The 20,953-nt window shown below is 39.6% G+C and overlaps 1 protein-coding gene across 21 annotated transcripts in view; it reads right to left on the bottom strand.

Annotated features, from left to right (window-relative positions):
• Positions 1-14,615: 14,615 nt before the first annotated feature.
• PARD3 (par-3 family cell polarity regulator) overlaps positions 14,616-20,953 on the bottom strand; it is a 460,486-nt gene continuing 454,148 nt past the window's right edge. For all 21 annotated transcript variants that reach the window (XR_012585424.1, XR_012585425.1, XM_074574241.1 and 18 more), the window contains 2 exons: positions 20,168-20,295; positions 14,616-16,728 (listed from right to left, as the gene is read on the bottom strand). Coding sequence is in view for 19 of the 21 variants with exons in the window: in XM_074574241.1 (XP_074430342.1) it covers positions 16,335-16,728; positions 20,168-20,295 (522 nt within the window). In the remaining 2 variants the exon portion in view is untranslated. The remainder of the gene's footprint in view (positions 16,729-20,167; positions 20,296-20,953) is intronic.

Raw genomic sequence — 20,953 nt, 5'->3', positions numbered from 1 at the left:
GCACCACAATCATCTTTGCAGCTGAAAAGCATTTTTCTGTATCATATTTTAGAGAAGGGGGGTTCAAGCCAGAGGGACACAGTATTTCACCTTCCCTAAAAGGTGCTCAAGGGAAAATGAAGGCAAAGTGGTCAAGACAAGTGGTAGTAGCTGTCTTTCATTGAATCTTGACTGTCTAGCAAAGCATGAAAACTCGGTTTTATTTATGAAAGTGAAGTTTTAACAAGGAAAAAAAAAGAGACTGAGCCTCTCCCAGGGGTATGAAATTAACCTATGGAACTATCACATGGCCATTTATGTGCTCGTATAAGTAAAATCAATGTGCCACAACATACTTTTCCCTCCTTCTGCTTGGCCAAACTGTATTTTCACAGCAAACATCAATTAAGAAAAATCAAGCTAATAAACTACATGCAGCATACTCTGAGATTATTTGTATGATTCAGTATTTTCCCTATAGCAGGCTGTCACTTTCTGAAAGACACAGCAGAACTCAAGCTTTCTCAAAATATGAAAGCTGCCCACCGAAAAATTTTCTTTAACGTTATGGCTTCTGTTGGAAGGTGTAATTTATCTAAGGGAAAGGCCTTATATTTCATGCTAGATGGGGAAAACTCAAAAGTGTGATACATTTTCTCAGACAATCTTTCTCTAAGTGAAGAAGATAACACCCCTGATTTTGTTTTCCTCCTACAATTTTTTCAATGGCTACGTTCTCCTGGAACTGGGAGTACTGTCCTCAATTGTGGCTTTTTTGTTGTGAAACATGCAAGGTAGAGCAAAACTGTCTTGTGCCAGCTGCATGCTCACTTAAGGTAAATAACTTAAAAGTTTCGGGTTGATAGCTCTTGAACATGTTATGCTAATTATACTACTGAAAACAAAAGCATCAGGCAAAGTTAAAGAAATTGTGTGCACAAAATTCATTGCCATCAATGAGCGCATGGAAGCTACTGAATAAACCATCAACGGAGTAGACTAGAATGAGGATGCAACAGATAGAAAATGTCCACAAATGTCCCCAAAACATCTCCTTGATGGCAAACCCTGTTCTACCTGTATGCTGAAATCTGAAGCTTTAGGTTAAAAGACTGATAAATATCATACCTGCCACCTAAAACTTAAGAGATGATTACAAATATCTCCAAATATGACTTTATACCGGTATATTGAATTGGATCTGGGTGTGCCAGAAGAAGCCACAGCACGGGCCTTCTTTTGGCACAGAACTGCTTATGTCAGCGTAAGATGTGCCTTGCAAAGCTACAAGCTCACGCTAAATTGATTTACTTAATGTTAAATATCAGCCCACCCTACAAGCTGCCCCCATCTAACTAAACTGAATTAAGACAAATTAGTCTGACTTGTGTCTAGTCACAGGCTCTGAGTAAAAAGGCAACCGTGCAGGCAGGGGAGCAACAGCCACCAGTGCCATTGCAGATTTCTTGCTCTGCTCTGAAGCGGCAGCCGGGCTGCTGATCAACCTAAATAGCCCGAGTTATTCGCAAGGGCTGAGGGAAGCGTCTAACGACAACCAGTGTCTTGATCTGCAGTTATTTATTGGAATTTTGGGCTGGACCATCCTTGTACTATTTTAATTGTTGAATGTCTCATGTGAAGACTGGAAACGTCTGCAGGACGTGCTGGTTACCTTCCTTAATAGCCCGTTTAATCTCTTTTTTTATGATGCACTGTTAGAAATATACAGAGAGTAAAAATAGATGGCTTTTTCGGTTTGTTTTTAAAGGCAAGAATGAGCCTGTACAATGCAGAATCAAAATGTTTCCCTGTCTTAAGTGATTGCCATGGTCCAATCTATAATTGCGAAGGCAATCAATACAGGCTCCCTCAAGCAGTACTCCTGAAGGAAGATATTCCTTGCCAAAGCATCTGGATCTAGTATATAGCTATAAAGAATTACACAACTTGCCAATAGAGATGAGATTTCTATTGGCACGCATTGTTTTATTAGATGCAAATAGGTTTTCCATCTACGGAGCACAATGGCATGAGTTAAGGAGAGATTTTCAGACACTAAATTTCCTCGCTATTGTGGTTTAAAGCAGATGGTGGGCATTTTAATATAACTTTTCGGAACAAAAGTTTTTATTTAATGTTATTTTTTTAAAATGACAGCTCCCTGCTGGAATCGTGTAATTTCTGCGACTGGGGCTGCATGGTTTGTCAGGTTGGTGATTAGTAATGTTGGATTTCTCATCTCCTCCATAATACAGCAGCAGCATATATGATTAGGACTAAGCGTTCACTGCTCACTTTTTAAGTATTTGTTATTAATAAACAGAGAGGTTTTCATGTCTTCCACCTAGGAAGCATTTTGTAAATATTAATTACATTTCCAAAGCACCAGATTGGTGAGATAGATAAGGCTCAGGAACAAATTGACCAAAAAGCAAGGCGAGTTGTTTTTTTTCTCCCACTGAGCATTACCCGGTGTACGCTTCCCAGTGTAACATGTCATGGGACATGGAGGGAGGTATTCAGCTGGATCTGGGGTCTCAGGGACTTTGGCATGCTTTCCTCTTAAAAGAGGAGAAATTCTCTCAAAGAGAGATATAGAGAACACATCCTCATCCTACTGAAATATGCAGGAATCTTGTTTTAAATTTCAGTGGAACACAATTTTGATTTTAAAAGGGTGGAAATCATCACACCTAACTTGGGTACTCCAAAAATCACCTGTGAGTCACTAGGCTTTCTATAAGGCTGGGGCCAGGCTCAGCACCCAGTTTTGAACATTTTTTTAGGATAGGAAGGAATTCTTTGTGTCGGTGCCTTCCCCTCAGCTGATTCAGGAATACGTTTATATGAGTAACTTATCCTAGACACTTAACATTTAGACAGCTGAAGTTAGATAATGTAAATCCCGCCCTGAGTGGAGTACCCAGGATAAAGACACACAGCCCACAGCAAGCAGCATGGCTGGGATAGGAGTTTAAGAGTTCCTATTTCTCAGTCTTACATTCAGTAAAATGTGTAATGAGGCACTAAATTCTTATTCTAAAGATAATACAGAAACTGCATTATTTTATTCCTTTTTATTCACGATGAAAAAAATCATATTAAGCCACCAAAAAGGGCAAAAAAATAAAAATCAATGGAACGAAATAAGGTTTGTAGTTTCAACGTTATTTCAGTTGATGGGGTGTTGGTAGCAGCCACAGCTCTGGGAGACCCTGCCCTACCCAGCCATTATTGATCCCCCTTTTTTACCCCAGTTAAGTGGAGCTGAGCCCCCTAGGCAGGCGGTGCCGAGGGGCGGCAGCCGGGGGGCGAGAGGCTGGAGGCAGGGAGGGCAGGAAGGAAGGAACTCCTCCAGCTCCTTGCCGCTGAAGCTCCTGTGTCGTAAAGCTACATCGCAGTGCCGCTGGTATTTCCTCAGCCACCAGCTGCTTTTACCTCATAAAGGGGCTTGATTGCTTTGTTCGTTGAGCCTGGGCGATTACTTGGCACACCCATTATTTTTAACGAGGATTGTTATTTTCTTTGGAGCCCGGACATCCCTGTTGGCAGCCGCTAACACCTTTCAGCCTCGCTGTATCCTGCTAATGCGCAGCTTTTAAGTGTGGTCTGCATATGGATAGACAAGCACAGTCCCTTCCTCAAAATGTCTGCAACCTCACCGTTACGCAGTATTAAAATCTGTGTGCTGCTCACACCCCGATTCATGAAGGTGGTTCCGAGTACAGAGAAGCGCGAGCATATGAACGGCTCCCTCAATCTCACGGGTCTTACACAAACGCTGAAATTCATGTATGCTCCAGGTCTCTGGCATAATGAACATTCAAAAAGCCTGCCGAGGTCAAACTTCAGGGCAGGCCAGTTCACAAAAATCTCAGAGCAAAGGCGCGCGGCGTAGGAGAGTGCTTTCTTAGTATTTCAAACCTTTCTCACTCCCACCTCAGGGCCAAATCAAAACCAGCCAGCGAGACAGAGGGACTGAATATACAGCCCAGTAGTTAGGGCACTTACTGCAATACAATTTAAATGAAGACAAGAGAAGAGAGTGCCTCAGCCTCAGCAACCCGGTGGTTCGGGCATCGCCCCGGCTGAGAGCCTGGACTTGCACCACCACGCTCTTGTGAGTGCTGTAACTCCTGGGCGATTGATTATTCTGCAGGCTTTGTCCTCGCTAAAAAGTTTTCCTTTTGACAGATTTTTTTTTTTTTCTTTAAGATGAAAACCTCTCTGTCAAAAAATTCCCAACCAGCTCTTTCACTAAGACAATCAGCGACTCAAATCAAAAGAACTGCGATAACCCCAAACCTTAGGACTGAATTGCCTTAATTATATATTACACTTGATAGAGCAATCAGAGTTGCTTTGATTTGGGTTATGAATAGATAAGATCTGTGTGAAAGATTTAAAAAGTCACTCTGTGCCTCTTTTTTTCTCTCTTTTTTTTTTTTTTAATTGACATTACCTTGACATATTCATGTAAAGTATATTCTCTCCCTGGCATGACTGAACTCTATGTTGCTCACCTTTTTATCACTGCAATGGCAAATATCCCTCTATGTTTAGAGGAAGAAACAGAGAAAAAATTGTCAGCAAAGAAAAGGTAAAAATGGATTTGGACTATGGACTACTGGCTTTGGTTTAGGCTTTCTCAAGAGACTTTTATCTTGAAGCTGAAGTTCCTGCTCTCCTTTTTGTCCTCAATACAAAAATAAAAATCTATTAGAATACAAAATATTTATGTTAGTTTTTCAAATCAAATTTAAACTTTCAGTTATCAAATACATTCCTTTGAAAACAGCTTCAGTCAGATCCTACGATTTGACTACAAAAGGCTATGAGAATGCCTCTGTTCAACAGCGAGAATAAGATTAAAGCCCTTTATGAGACGATGGTAGGTTCAAGGTGACAATGCATCATGATTTTACACCAAACAGAAGCAGCATTAAGAATTATCTCTAGGTCACAGTACTGGCTAATAGTCTGCAAACCATCTCTTTGTAAAACAAACCCGGTTTTAGTTACAGAAATATCAAAAAACATTAAAAAGGAGATACTGAAGCATCAAAAGAATGTTAACCTGACAGCAGACACTATCTTGAAAATGTATTTCCAAGTCCAAGTTGTGGTATTTACAGGCCAGGTTTTCAAAAGGGGTCTCTGTTGTTGACTGTGTCCAGTTTGCAGATGGAAGTTCAGCACATAACATCGTTCTGGGCTTCACCCTTCCTCCCTCCCTCCCTCCTCTTGTATGATCTGGGTGCTCATGTTTTCCATGCTCAGAATTCCTGAGACTCAAGACTAATGCTTCTCATTTGGCACCCAGGTCCTATGGAGAAATGGTATGCTCAGTGTGTAAAATTACGTCTATGTAATATTGCTTTTAACTGAGCAAACAAAAAGGCACAGCAAGATCATCAAAGATGAAATTCAAAGACTCCAGGCTGATGATAACATAAATTTTTATCAGTGCAAGCAATTAAAAACTAAGGACATTGCCAAAGGATGTGGTGAATTCTCCATCCCTTATCATCTTAAATATAAACTAGATGTCTTTCAGAAAGGTTTTCTTGATTTCAGCCACAGGTTACTGGGTTTGATGTAGGAAGTATTGAGCGGAATTCTACAGTTGGTGTTAAAAAGGAAGTTAGGTAATACACTAGGTTATTATAGCGGTCTCTTCTGACCTCAGAATCTCTCCAGAATCTCTCCATACATTCAGGACTAATTTATTAAAAGCCTGGCTGGCTGTTGCGGGCAATGAGGTATTGCAATACTTCAAGGGTTCTGTGAAAAAGGACTGTTGCCAACATTGCTGACTGCAGTCAGCATTTTCTGAAGATCATAGGAAGTGAAAATACAAAATAAGCATCCTTCTGATTCATGTACATTCCCCCCAAAATGCTTGCTTCCAAGTATTTTTTCATTATCCAGCAACTGCACACCTTAAAATTTGAAATAAAATACTAAAAAATAATATCTTCTACTAGGTTATGATACTTCTTCTCTGTCACACAAAATAGATGTCTAGGAAGTTTTACTTCTGCACACTAAGAGATGCATCTCTGCTGTGAAGATCTTGCCTATAAAAGTCTACTTGCCTAGGAGCACTAATCTGCCTAATCTTGCTTAATCTGAAAATACTCAAAGAATCAACCAATTAGAAAGCTATCAGTATTAAAAATTTAAATTTTCATTCAGTTCAAAGATGAAAAAATGGTAACTAAAGACTCCAGGGCCCAATGCCAAGACACAGTTTGTCAAGTGCTTTCAGACAGATCTAGGTCTAGTGTTAACACAATACAATCAGGCCGTCTGCTGCTTGCTGCTGAGTTTGGTACCATGCTCATAGGCATAGTAATTTTTAAATTTTGCTAATAAATGGCACAAACAGCATTTCTCACTTTTGGAGACTCAAAATCTGTGTTACAAAAGGGACCGTTTTTCACCCTCTTTGGGCAAAACGGTTGGGTAGGGCACCAGCTTAACACCTTTGTGAAAGGAGAGAAAAGGAAAAAAATAAAAAAGAAATCCCAGAAGTGTTTTCCTGAGTCGTTATCTCTAAAAATGCAGAATAGCTTTTGTTAAAATACGTCAGCACATTAGCCACTATTCGGTCTGAAAAACAGAAATCTGGAATGACTGTGGAGGGGCTCTATACTGCAAACGTCTGAGAGGACCTTGAGAGGACTCCTCATAGACATTTGCCTACTTTCTAACCCCAGAGACAAACAGACAACAGAGACGTGTGGGACTTACCAGGGCACCTGCTCTGTGACCCCCTTTGGTAGCACGGTTATCCTGGAGGTGTGAAACCAGCCCTTCTGTTTTCCCTCACCAACCTACAAAAAGAGAATTACGCCTGTGCTGAGCTGTGCTGCTTTTTGGCTCAGCTAAGAGGGAACAAGGGAAACATACTGTATGGGAAAACATTTTAAAATAAGCTCTCCCCTATTCTGTACAAAATCTGGAGTTGGCTCTAAGGGACAGAGTTTAGGTTTAGACTTTGCAACAGATGCCCCTTTGGCATCTTGTATGACATTCTCTAAACTTTTGCCCAGCATTAATCCGCTAAGGGCACTGTAATGAATTAGTGGAGGGAAAAAAAAAAAAGAAAAAAAGTTTTTTGCATTGGTGGCTATGTGGGACTGTATTTAAAGAAAAGTAAGCGGTTCTTTCCATATGTTGAATGGCATTCAAGATCCACATGAGCATTCGTTTTTACCTTAGACATTCATCAGGAATGTGCTGGCAAATATCACAGGCAGAAAAATTGCTGGAAAAACTTGTCAGGGATTTCTATTGTTCAATATGCTTTAACGGCTCTTTGCTGTAGCTCTTCTAATTAAAGGCTATTACTTTGGCATCAGGGTGCTCCAATTTTACCAGAAATCGTGACGTTCAATATACCATATATATTATAAGGACGCAATCTAAAACATATTAGCTCAGTGATTGCATCCTTAAATGTCTACAAGTTACAATATGTCAGAAAATCTGGGTTAAAAGGGTTCCAGAACTGAAGCCTAGTCAAAGGGAAACAGCAAGAGAGCTTTATTTTACTGCCTGCTCTGACAGGTCACTGGATTTTGATTATGCAGTCAGATACGGTATTCATCCCCTTGATAATGAAAGGTGGGTGGCTGGCTGGAAAGAAAAGGCACGCAAGACGGCTTTTGGTCATTGTCTGCGCTATTTCTAGTAATCCTCCTTGCTGTCTAACTCATGTGCTCAGGAAGGATTTGGGCCCGTGGGGTAAGTGGAATTGAAATCTCTCAAGAGGAAAAAACGATAAGGAAACAATGTGCACTTGCCAGCATTTTTAGGAGAAGATGTTTAACAAAAGAAGCAGCCTGTATTCTGTATTAGATTACTGCATCGCTGGCTGTATTGCTTTCACTGCTGCCTCACAACGCCAGCTCAAGACAATAGAAGGACTGTTGCTGCTCTCCCAGCTCCTTGCTGAAACTTTACCAGCTGGATCCGAATACCACCGATCAAATGTCACAATAATGCAAATCACTCACCATTTAATAAATATACATGGTATTTATAGGGAGATAAACCCTTAACCACATTTCATTTATGGTCTAGTGTGGACTGGGAGAACACACGTGGTACGAGGAGACAGATCAGCTGCTCTGTAACATACCTTTTTTCTTTCCTTTTTTTTTTAAGGCCCGCAGAGCACCAAGTCAGATTTCCAGACGCTCCTCCCCAGCCTGACTCCTGCGTCTCAAACCTTTGGCAGCAGAGGACATTACTGTGAAATTCACAACATACCATCTAATTCAAGAGAAATTTAACGGTTACGTCACATTAACGTTATTTCAATGGCTTCTTCTGTGGTAAATGGCAGCCTCCCATACAGACACCACAGGGTAGTTCCCTGCCCTGCTTCCCTCCCACCTTCTGTTTGGATGAAAGATGTCCTGGCCTTCATGGACAGTGAGTTACCAGCTTTGAGTTAAACCTTCTGAGAAGGAATCACGATGGTCACGTTGGCACAGTGTGATGGGGCAGAATTTTATATCCACCCTCATGCAATTAAGAAAAAATGCAGCTTAGTTGTCCACCTATGGTCAGACACAGCTAAGTTGTGCAAGTCTTCAGAAGCAAGAAAGACGTAGGCCAGCTAAGGTACAAATCGTTTCCTTGTATGCAGAAGGAGCAAATGTGCTTCAGGCTCACGCTTACCATGGTCCCGTACCCTCCAACTTCACTCAACACCTTTCCAAAGGAGCTGCACTGGGTTCACCGAGTTGCGCTTGGTGCTGCCATGCCAGAGGCGTAACGTCGGGATGTGTTTCCACTGTGGCAGTGTGTGGAGCTCTGCTTGCCATTTGCGTTTATCTGCCCAAATCTTCTCAATCAGTTTTACAGTTGTTTATCTCCAATCACTGTAGACTGTGACATTTAATACTAAATACTCTTCCAACATTCCCACGTTAATAAACACAAACAGTGTGTGAATCCTCTCTCTGTTGTAATGATGATTTCTGGCATCATTTAAAAGTGCATATTATTATGCCAGTATTAAGAATTGGTACAGCTTCATGCGATGCTGGAATATATATCCGAAAACTAATTTACTTGAGTTGTAATGTTAGGATTATCCTTCTGTCTTTCATGACTGACGCTTCATCTGGAGAATGCTTAATGTTTTCTTGTCAATGAGTGTTAACTCAAATGAATTATTCCAATCTGTTTACTTTGTCCATTTCTAACAAACCCAAATTATAATTAAAAAGAAAAAAGAAATGCAAACAGCATTGAAAACCTAGTTTGACAACATTGTGTGGATTTTTCTACTCTTAAGTCCACATCAATAAGCAATTTAACAATAGGAGAACTCTCAGTGGTAGACCAACAGATGAAATTATTGTAGAGCAGAGCCTTGGATGAAATTTTTTCTTTGCCCATGTAATTGCATGCAGCCATCCTTGTGTGAAATCCCCCATCAGATTACAGGGTTTGTTGTATGTAAATTGAAGACTAAATGCTTGGTAGCACCTTTCAGCTCTGCAATGCTGGAAATGAGTTTTTTAATAGGAAATTAGATTAGTAATATTTTAGTCAACAAAAATGCGGAAAATTTCTGCATAAAGATGAGAAAACTATTCATGCAAACTGACTTTAAAAAACAAGAATGAACAATTGCAAAATTCTGTATACTACTATTCATAAAAATTTCTGTGCATTATTTTTTTAAAAAAAGAATGGGATATTGAAACACGAATTATTTCTATTCTGCTGGCTTTAGTATTAGCTGAGCTTTTGGGCAGCAACAGGTTGCATAATTTAGTGGCTTCTATTTTTAATGTGATTTTATACAGTTCTCAAAGTAAGGAACACAATACGTACAAAATTACAACGAACTCGGTCCAGATTATAAAATAGACTTTTGGAAAGCATCAACCAGGCACTAAAACAAGACATGGCCACTTCCAGTCCCTGTTATGCTGTGGTTGAATAGATTAATCCTCAGATGCTAAAGTGAGAAAAGACTTCTTAAACTTCCTCTGCAAATGCAAAAGTAGTTCCTCAGGCATAAATTTGTCTTCCTTTATAGCCCATAGCCCCAAACCAACAGATCAGGTATTAATAAATTTTCATTAATATTATTTATAAACATTTATTAGAATAGCCCTTTCAGTTTGGGCTGGACCACAGAGCAGATCTGGAATGTACCATACGCTGAGGAAACTGTGGAAGACGCGTGTCATGGACAGGATCCTACAGATGATTGGAAGAATGAAACAAAACGTACATCATGATTAGGCACAAAGTTTTAGGCCAAAACATTCCTGTTCCTAAGAGCCTACTGGCTTTTAATAGCCTGGCTACAACTGAAGTATTACGAAGCTTTGCACTTGCCCCCACGGAGGATATAAAATGTGATGGGTACCCAGAAGGGGGTCTCAGACTTCAGCAAGTTCTAAGTGGGAATAAGAATTATATTGGTGTAGCAGTGAAAACTAATGTCTTCTCCAGTTTGCTGAACACGAAGGTGATAACTGTTCTGGGCTCCTGGCAGAAGGCTGCAGCTCCTCAAAATTCCTCTATATAGTTCTTCAGCTTCCTATTTCCACAAGGAAGAGACCTCTTTTTCCCTCCCTCCCTCTATAAAAGCTTAAAAGAAGTAGTCTCCTGGTTAAATAAAGTGATCTGAGGAACTCATTTTACCTGCCATATGTAGCAACTCCCCAGCTATTACTGGTTCCAGCAATATGCTCTGTACCTATAAATGAGAATATTGCTAGGATGAGGAATACATCTAAAATGGGACCGTCATGCACCTGTTGCAAAAATCCATATAAACCAACTCTAAAAAAAGCTCCCTTCACATTGAAAAAAACCCAAATATTTACTAGCTTTTACTGCCAACAATAGTATTCTGTTCTATATAGTCTAAAAAGTAAACACAGCCCTTAGTCCCAAAGCCTGACAATGTAAACACACCCCAGGGAAACCCATAGAGGAAATAACGGAGGGACAGTAAAATTGTTTTACTTGTTGTGTTGTTAATTCAGATCTTACAGGCTACACAATAGAGTGAATCTCTAGGAGGGTCATGAGTTTTGCGCTGAGGTTACTGCCAGCTAGTTTATCCCTTTTTACGGCTTTGGGGCATAAAGGTGAAAAAAAGGCAACTAACTACCAGTAGCTGTAATGTTGACAATAGTGGAAGGAACGTGGGGAACCTTTTTGCTCACATTTTACTCCTCTCCCTCACTCTTCATTTCTTTCTTTAATTTCCTAAGACAAAGATTACTTGAACAAACAAACAGATTCAAATCAGAAAAATGAAGCTATTATCACCCACGGCTGTCATCCCTTCCTCTGTGACAGATGTCACTGCAGTTTTCAGCTCAATGTGTGAATGTTCCAGACCTTGGTTGCTGTAAGATGTGCAGCTGAAAACAGTATTTTGGGAGCCAATTTGCAAGGGAAGAGGGTCCTGGCATCTCTTGGAAGGGCACAAGCAGCTTCCTCTTCCAACCAGCCATCTTTAAACCACAGTCACGTCTGTCTGAGCTCTGAAACCATGAGCCAGTCAGACAGAGAGCGGTACTTCTAAGGAATTATTATTTTTTTTCACAGTAGATAGCATGCAGTGGGCATAAATATTTTCAAAACTTTATTTAACTTTTTTTTTCCTCCAAAGCTCCTGGGCTTGATGTTTTCCTTCATCTCCTTGAGGCAGTACTCTGTACAGTCCCTACAACCGCCTGGGAAGTGTGCGCTGCACACCGAATAGAAATCAAAGCCATATTCTTTAGTCTGCCTTTGTGTAATCCCAACTCAAGCCTTGAGTCTCAATTTTAAAAATATGATTAAAGTGTAAATTACAAAAGATAGCACTACTCCCAAGGACAGAAAAATATTAAATAAGTTTGCAAAGCTGAGAGAGAAATATCAATCACTGGCAAGAAGCAGCCTAGGATATGAATGAATTGCATGCCATTTAGAGAAACAAATAAATGCAACAGAATTAATCAGCAGATGTAAAAGAGAGAGTGTGATGCTGATACCAAATAGAAGAACTGTGCAAAGGGCATGAAACAATAACCATGTGCATCAAATCATCAGCTGGTTACTGCACAGATGGAAAAAACTCTGAAGAAATGCTGCAAGATTTTTTGAAGAGGGTTTCAAGCTGGACATGAATTAAAGGCAAATGAATCCAATCTGTGCCTCTTTCTCTCTCTCCCTCTCTTGCATGTACACACACACACAAACCCTACTTTCATGAAGTCAGTCCCCCATCCTGGATTTCTAACCCTTGCTTTTCCTCTGCCAAGTTAGGGATGAACTTTAAATTGAGTCCGGAAGGCCAGGGTGTGGTGGCACAACAGCAGCATAAAAAATAGATCAGGTTTTTTTTCTGTGTTTGCATTCCTGACAGATTCCTCACAAGTCCTATGAACTAGACTGAGGACTCGGGAGAGAAAGATGTAGAAACAGTCAGGCACAGCAAATAGAATTAGGAAATATTTTGAAAATAGACTTGCAAGCCAGGACACGCAATAGCCAAATTCACTTTAAGTTTCAACAACGCAAGTTCAAAGGTTTGAATTACTCAAGAATATCCTGTCTTTAGCCAACACTGCTAATCTGGCGCATCTCTTCCTTGTCTGGCCAAGGTTTCTTCCCTTCCCTTCTCAACATACCCAGCACAGATAAATGCAACGTTACAGACACCCGTAAGCAGATAGAACGTGAGTAAAACATCAGCACAGGTTTGAAAAGCAGGCCATATATCTACAGTCATGATGGGTTTAAATTTTGGGTTGTTGTTCTTCCTGCTGTTTGCCAGCAAAAAATGGCAATTGTACTTTCCGACCATGTTCAGCTGGGCTCTATGCCATTTTTTGCTGTTTTTGATGGCAGAGTTCTCAAAGACATATATTAAACTATCTGGCCCATGCAATAAATAACTCACTCTTGTTTCCAAGGAGGCCCTATAAGAAGAGGGGAAGTAGTTTTGTTTTTTGGTTTTTTTTTTAGAAAGGCAGCAGTCTTCTGCATTAGTAACATTAAACTTTCCCATGGAATTTCAATAGCATTAACAAATTATTTTGATAAAAAACCAGCAGGCTTTGCAGATGGTTTTTTTAGGGTTTCAACAGAGAAAAATGTGCAACCTTTACACCCACTCCTTGATGTTGTAAACTCCCTTACGGTCTGTCTTGTGACCATTCTTAAATACACTAATGTTACAGAGTTAATCTCATAATGGTAATGCGTCCACAAACAAATTACTGCAGTAATGTCGTTAGCTCAATTAACTTTTGAATCTATTCACTATGCAGAACTAAAGGTCATTTTCTATTAAAATATCTCCCTCCCACTTCCTTATCGCCCTTTGCAACTTATGGGAGTTAATATTAGAAATCCTGTCTAGGCTATGTCAGGAAGAAGACAGGATGACGAAGCCAGAAAAAGACCTTATTCTTTACTAACATAACACAGACACGGCCCAAAGAGAACATCTGCCTTCTTTCATGAACGCATCTAATTATGGCAAATTGTTAACACCTTGAAGAGGAGTTTCATAGAAGGGTAAACTTTAACATATGCCATCCTTACATGTAAAACATCCCGTACTTCATACTTTTCCAAACATATGCCCTTTTTCCTACAACAGTTTATCAAAGACCCTATTTTGAAAAGGACTTCAACCTGTTTTCCATTCCTGTGAATGCCTTTTTTCGTGCTTGCAATTATTTGCCTGTCCAAATAATTCCAGAGAAACATCAAACTATGCAATCTGGGAATGCAGTCAGGAGAGGAGACAGCTAGGGCTGCAAAACTGCAATTGCAATTATTTCCCCGCTCCCAACTGCAAGCCGCTACAATTTAGCTCTTTTGCAAAATCACGCCTTTAGTTTATTTGGGCACTGAAAGCCGCCTGTCCACCTTGCAGCTCCTGCCACTCTTCCCCTTGAGATCCCACACTAAAGTCACAGTGAATAATTTGACACTATTATTGCCATGGCAACAGCCTGATGTCATGCATATACAGAATTATGATTGACATTCCTGCAGTATCCAACAAAAGGAGGAATGAGGGGAAGAGGGAGAAAACCAGACGCAGCTCCAATACTAATGGGGGAAACAGAGTATCACTGGCACTGTAAATATTGCTTTATTCATAAATCTGCCTTCTCCCATTTTTCAGCATGTCAACATTCCTGTGAAGGGCTCCCATCAGAGCCCAAAACACACACCCGCAGCAGAGGGGGATTCCTCACACGTGCCCGGATCTGGCCGGAGCACAGCGGGTGCCCCTCTCACAGTGCTCTCCGTGGGGAGAGGACTCCATGCTACAGCACGAAAGATTTTTGCCACAGAGGTTAGTCTTAAGAAGGCACCTTTTAAATGTCACAGGTAAGGCCTAAAATAACACAAGACGTTAAACTGAGTGTTTTTTTCCCTCTGAGGATAGTCTTCAGGTGTTCAGCAGGGCTGTAAATCTTTTCTTTTCTTTTTTTTTTGCCAATGTTTATAAGTGCTCACAGGAAGACACGCGCAAACCATTAGGAATAGGATAAAATAACATCTGTTAAATATTTTTTAAACTCAATGTCTGCTGCAGTTCTCATAACGGTCTACAGGCAATACCAAGACGAGGATGGAAACAGCCTTTTATTCTAAATTTCATATGTACACGGAAAGCTGTTTTACACAGCTTTGTAAATTCTGCGTAAAAGAGCTATTGTCATCCAATGTCACTGTGCTTACACTAATAACAACTTTTAAACACGGAGTACATTATTAACAACAAAAACCGTTAACAAACAGGCATAAAAGACACAGATACGTGTGCTGATATTTCACATATATTCTAGAAACAAGTTGGCGCAAAAATAAAATGTGCCAGTAAAAAAAAATAGGCGTTTTTTTAAAATCACGCAATACATGATTTTCTTTCTTGCTTTCTCTCTTTCCTTTTTGTATATGATATGCTGAGATCCATTCTCAAGCCTTTTCACGTCAGGATTTGCAGGCACTTCAGCAACCCAGCTATATTTTTTACAATACATGAAGTTCAGACCAACAAACATAAAAACAGCTGCTGCAAAAGAAATTCTCATATCCCATATGCACATTCAAATATTACTCACTGCTAGAGCAATCTTTTTTGCTTTAGTTATTTTTGGACACTGACATGTTTCCAGGATGATGTGTAACAGTTTGTCTCCACTTATCTCTCATTCATATACTTAAAGGTTTATTTGTAATGTAGCATCACGATGCAACAATACAGTATACGGAAGCACAAGGCAATTGTCCACGCAGCTTCACAAATTGTAAAAAAGAAGAAATTGTTTCCTTTTCAGGTTTTGATCCAAAGTAAAACTTTGATTTCTTCTGCTCTTGCTTTAAGCTATCTCCCAAATTTGCCCAAAGACAACTGTGTATAAGATGACCACGGTATGATACCCTCCCTAGCTCTCTTCCTAGACACAGTTCTCATATGACCAAATTCATTTAGAAGCAAAGCAGAGCAGAACTCAGTTGTATGTTTGTTCATAATTTCCCATCTTTAATAAAATAGAAAAATATACTTATCAAGGGCTTGGCTGTGACTGTATAAATAGTCTCTCTCCACTTATTTCATTTGTCATGGACTGTGTATTAAGATTATAAGGCAATTGCAACAGGATTCTCAGGATAACTGAAAGCTTAATATTGTTTTCCTCATGAGTCAGGATAAAGGCTTTTTTAATAAGCTCAGAGTGGGGAGAGAGAGAGAAAAAGACTGCATATGTGCATAATAGGAGAAGGATAGTTTTTCAGCATATAGACACTTAAATATTGATCAACAAAGACTGGTAACGACTCCACCATAAAACATCTTAGAACTGCGACTGCGATCCAGAGCAGAGCTAAGCCTTATCCACTCAAGAGTGACCTGTAACCCTCCTCCTGACCCGAGAGAAATAAAAAAGGACATGTCGATGCTTCCTTCAACCTTAAATTCATTAATTTTATGCCACAAAGTTGCATGTGGATGTAATAAGTCACTGCAAAGTAAAACACATTACAACAAATCCTAGTAATAAGCCATTGACAGCTACTGGACTGGGCTACGGGACTCGGTACGCAGGGGCGGCGTTGCTCACTTCCGCTATGATTGTCAAACGGTGGAACATCCTTCCATGAATTCAACACTTGAGACAGAACGGCAAAGACATAAGGCTCACCAATGCTTTGCCCGTGTTTTTGAAGGCACTGAAACAGGCAACGGATATATTCCTTAGTACCATCAGTTTAAAAAGTTTTCAAAATATGTCTCTATATGAAAATGTTCCTTATTGCATGATAAGTTGATCTTCATTTTCTTCACCTCAAGAATAAAATGGTCTTCCCTTTTCTGGTGTTTGCAATCTGTTCAGCCTCGCTACCTGAGATGGTGAAGGCGGTACATCTTGCCTGAAAGGACCTTTAGGAGGGGTATAATTAGGGTCCTGAATTTTCTTATATGAGTCATAGTTGCTAGGCCCTTCAGAAGAAGTTTTTTTTTTCAGTTGTTGTTCTTTCCGCCTCTGCTCTTGACGGAGCAGTTCTTGTGTTTCTAGCATTACCCTGGCATTGAAGCCATGTCCCCCCATATAGCCGTTCCTCGATCCCTGGTAGCTGGAATATCTGGGATTTTCCTTCGCAGTCTGGAACCCTTCTCCAGGGGAATAGCTCTGCTCCCAGGAGTCTTGAGATACAGAACTGGCATTTTTTCTGCTTTGCCTGGAAAGAAAAATGGAAAAGGCTTTTAAGACAAATGCTCTGGTTCCCCTTCTACTGTTATTGACAACAATCCCTGGAAAGAAGGGTGCTTCTGCAATGCCATCGGGTTTCCCCCAGCTGTAGCATTCTCCAGAAGTCATGTTGTCTTCTGTCCCAAGGAGGCATCTTGCCTCTTTTGTTGGGAAAACATTTCCTGTAGAGTTCTAGGCCTCTCCAGGAGGAATATGCCGTGAAAACCCAGCCAATGTGACAACCACCATCATGTTTACGTGAAAAAAGTGCTCCAGTTCAGTTGCAGACTAGGAAATACCATACACATTGCTGTGCTTCCTAAGAAAACAGATAACAGCCAGCACTTGTAAAGCTACTCATGAAAGATTTGAATCTAGACTAGATTAAAAATGCAACAGGAGGATCTTTAAAACACTTGCTCTAACACTACACAAGTCAGAAGATAAAGCTCATTATTGATAGGTAGTTACACAGATGAGAGTTTCTTCCTACCATTTCCAGAACTAAGGAACTTTGTGCTATCAGGAGTGTTTCCCAGTTTGCTATAGCTTTCGTAAAAGAAAAGGCAGAGATAACCTTTTTTGCCCACTTTTTGGCTCCAGGGGGTAGATAAATAACTCAAATACATATAGGAATAACAAATTCTTATCTCACTTCACAATAAATCATCACATTATTTCGAAGACAGATTATGGTTTTGAAATAGCTTTAATTTACTATCAAGCTGCTAGACGCTTTTATGAATCTAAAATAAGATTGGTGATGATAAAGTAAAACAATTTTGTGCTGCAGCAAAAGAGATACCCACTTCGAGATTAAAATTAGCGTACGAGAATCAAGCAGTAAAACAAAATATATTGCGACATGAGTCAATACGAAAATCATTTAGTTGTTTACACATGGCTTGGTTTTTCATGTCAACACACATGACTCAATGTGGCCTCGTCCGATGAATATGCCGTGGAGAGACAGGAAAGCCGGAGAATTTTTCCACCATTAGTAAAAGTAAAAAGTCACCTAACGTTTTTGCAATCTTTCTTCCACACATATAATTTGAAAATGACCATATCCACCTTATTTCATAATAGATTTTGAGACCTCTGGATGAAAATAGTTATTCAGAATGAATGTAAATTATTACAGCATAAATTACAACATAATGTAAATTCTTATGCAAATTTTTATAGCTGTTCTTGGTATTCACATATCCAACTTTGCCAAAGAAAGGATGTTTCTGAGCCATGTTTTATCACTCCCTGGAACAAAAGCAAATTGAACGAACCTCTGTAGGCTATGAAACTCTCAGGTTTCTGATCTAGAGCAAGATAAATTTTAAGTACTAGAAAATCAACTTGGAGTTAAACATTGCTTTTACAGTTTCACATGGGACGAGAGGATGACTAGTTGAACTGATTTAATTTACTGACTGTTTTCTGGTACTTGTTCAAAATTAGTTGGCCCGCTTTCCCCGTCTTTCTGGGAAGATCCTTTAAAATTGACTCAAGGGTTTATTTGCCTTCAGTACTAGTGATTTGAAAGTATAAAGGGGAAAAAAGGAGGCTCCTAGAGACTATACAAGATGAGAAGCAACAAAGCTCAAAAACAAAGCCAGTGCACAAACTTTAATCATTACACAGCCACAGTTGCAACATTAAGCTTGGGACCCAAGTTTTAGAGTAACAGTAAGATTTCTTTAAAGGTCGGTCACAGAGTTACAAATAGTTCATAAGGCTGGAGAACTGGATGTCCCAGCTTGTTATAGGAGTATAATGGTATTTACAGCACTCGACCTTAGCCCAAGGTCCTACAATTCTGACTGCTTTCAGCACAGCTCAGACCACTCAAACAAAGTCATTAAATTATCATTAATTACTCAATAACATGCATTGCTAGCTTGCAGTCACTTCTCATGTTGAAAACCACACTGAGTGACATTCTCAGTCACTCTTTTCAAAACAAGCATTTCTATGACCCAAAGCATTATTTTCCAAATTTCTTGTAGATTATTTTTCTCCTTACAGTTATTAATTTCTGCCACAGCAACTGCATTGCAACGGAATTCCAACTTTTAAGTGCTACCAGTGACTGAGCAGAACAGGGGAAGCGAGTTTTAAGACTCATAGTTTTAAAACTAAAAATAAACCCCCCAACTTAAAAGCAACACTAACATCCATGCTCTTCCACTCAATCTGCACATTGCTGGGGCTAGCAAAACTGAAAGAGAATTTCTCAGGAAAAACAATATGGCTTTAATAGGTTTGGTCACTTCAGAAGGAAGGTAGAGATAGGAAGCAAAGGGAATACAAAGGTTTCCAAAATGACAAACTAACTATCTAAGAAAACACAGTAACTTTACATTTTCCTTTCCCACCTTCCAAACTTAATAGAAAAATTCTGCACCAAAAGTTGTTATAGCATGTGAAAATCTGAGAGATCGGTTTTATTTTCAAAGATGTTGGTAGGATAAGAGTTCATGATTAGATAACTTTGATTATGAAGCTTCTAATTCTTTCCAAAAAAAGCCTTATGATACACTTGGTAAAACATATGTTGTCATAAAAAAAATAAATTTCTACACCATTTCCACACTGGACACAAAAAATAATACAACCTTGTTGGAAGGGAATTTGACACCGACCTCTGGTGTAAAGGATTCTCCATTCAATCATTGACACTGATACTTGAAAATGCAAAGACTACTTGCATACTGCTTAATTATTGTAGTTAATTTACAATACAAGTTGGGTAAACTTAATAATTCTTAAAGCTAAATATAAAATAAAACACATTTTGCCCAAACAGATGATTTAAAAAAATCTAAGATTTTTTAAAAATACAGATTTGTTTAGACAAAAAGGCTACTAATTTTCAGCACCCCATTTCTAATGACCCAGAAACTTAGAAGAAATGTATATACTGGAAACTGGAAACTGATTTTTTGGATGGAGTTCCTCAGTTCCATACTCTTTTGTTTGAGGTCTTGAGATTTTTTTTTTCTTTTAATTTTTTCTCTGTATTAGCATCACAAAGAGAGAATTTCTACCCAGTAAGGAAATAGGCAACAGAAAAAAAATCATCCGACACGTCCAAAGGGGACAACCCATGTCATGCTCAGGAGACTTTTGTAATTGCAGAAAATTAAACTGGATGGTGTCCCACAAAGAATAGCTTTGTTTTAGTGTCTCAATTCTGTTGGGTGCTGAGTGTCATCAAATCCCACTGAAATCAGCTCTGAAGTAATTCTCCTAAAATAAACAACTACCACATGCTCTCACTTAAGAAATTTTATGCCTCTTCCACACTGAATACATTCCACCTTATATCAATGCTAAACAAAAGTGTCTGCACTAAGTACAACATTTTCCTTCCACAAACGAAATTAGCTCCAGGCTCATAGACACCGAATAGCTTCAGACAGTTACCATACCTGGGTAATGAGCTGTACTGCCGCTGAGCTTGCTGGAAACTCTCTCTTTCTTCTTGCCGCTGCCGCTGCATTTGAACCTCTACTGAGACTGAGTGTCTGCCACTCTGTGAGTACGTCTTGGTGCTTGGCTACAACGGGAAAACGAAAATGTCTTAAACAAAGCTGAAAAATACCCACAAAAGAGCTATCAAATAAATTGCTATTGTACACATACAGTTGTATTTGTTTCAACATGCAGTTCAGGTAGCTCCTTTATAATAACTGGGTTAAATTCTGACCCATAACAGTGGCCGGTGCTACAGATTCTGTTTCTGACCTACCATTTCTGAGATGCACTGGGAAAATACTGGTCCAGAATGCGTTATGCTTTTAGAGTAACACTGAAATTTAAATTAAGTCAGTGGAACAGATCTTCAGACACTATGAGTTAGCCTAGCCATGGCAATGCTAATTTTTACACCTCACTGAGGATCTGAGGGAGGAGGGAGCACAGCAGCTCTTTTGAACCTCACCAGTACCCTCAAGTGATGCTCTACCTCAGCAGAGCCATCCTATTTTGCTGTTGGTCCAGACACGCACCGCTTGCTTTCTGAGAGACAAGGAAACATTCGCTGGTTCGATATGATTAAGTAGATAAATTTAGCAAGTCCACAGCGGACAATGGGGAATCCTGTGTCTCTGAGGAGGATTTTAGTTAACATCTTAATGAGGTGACGATTTGAAACTTTAAGGCCAATACTAAGAGCACGCGAAAATGGATGGTCTTTCTGGGAATACAGAGCGTTA

The sequence above is a fragment of the Larus michahellis genome, chromosome 2, assembly GCF_964199755.1.
Source record: "Larus michahellis chromosome 2, bLarMic1.1, whole genome shotgun sequence".
Classification (NCBI taxonomy): Eukaryota; Metazoa; Chordata; class Aves; order Charadriiformes; family Laridae; genus Larus; species Larus michahellis.
Note: the sequence above shows the minus strand (reverse complement) of the source record. Positions and strands in the feature narration are given on the sequence as shown.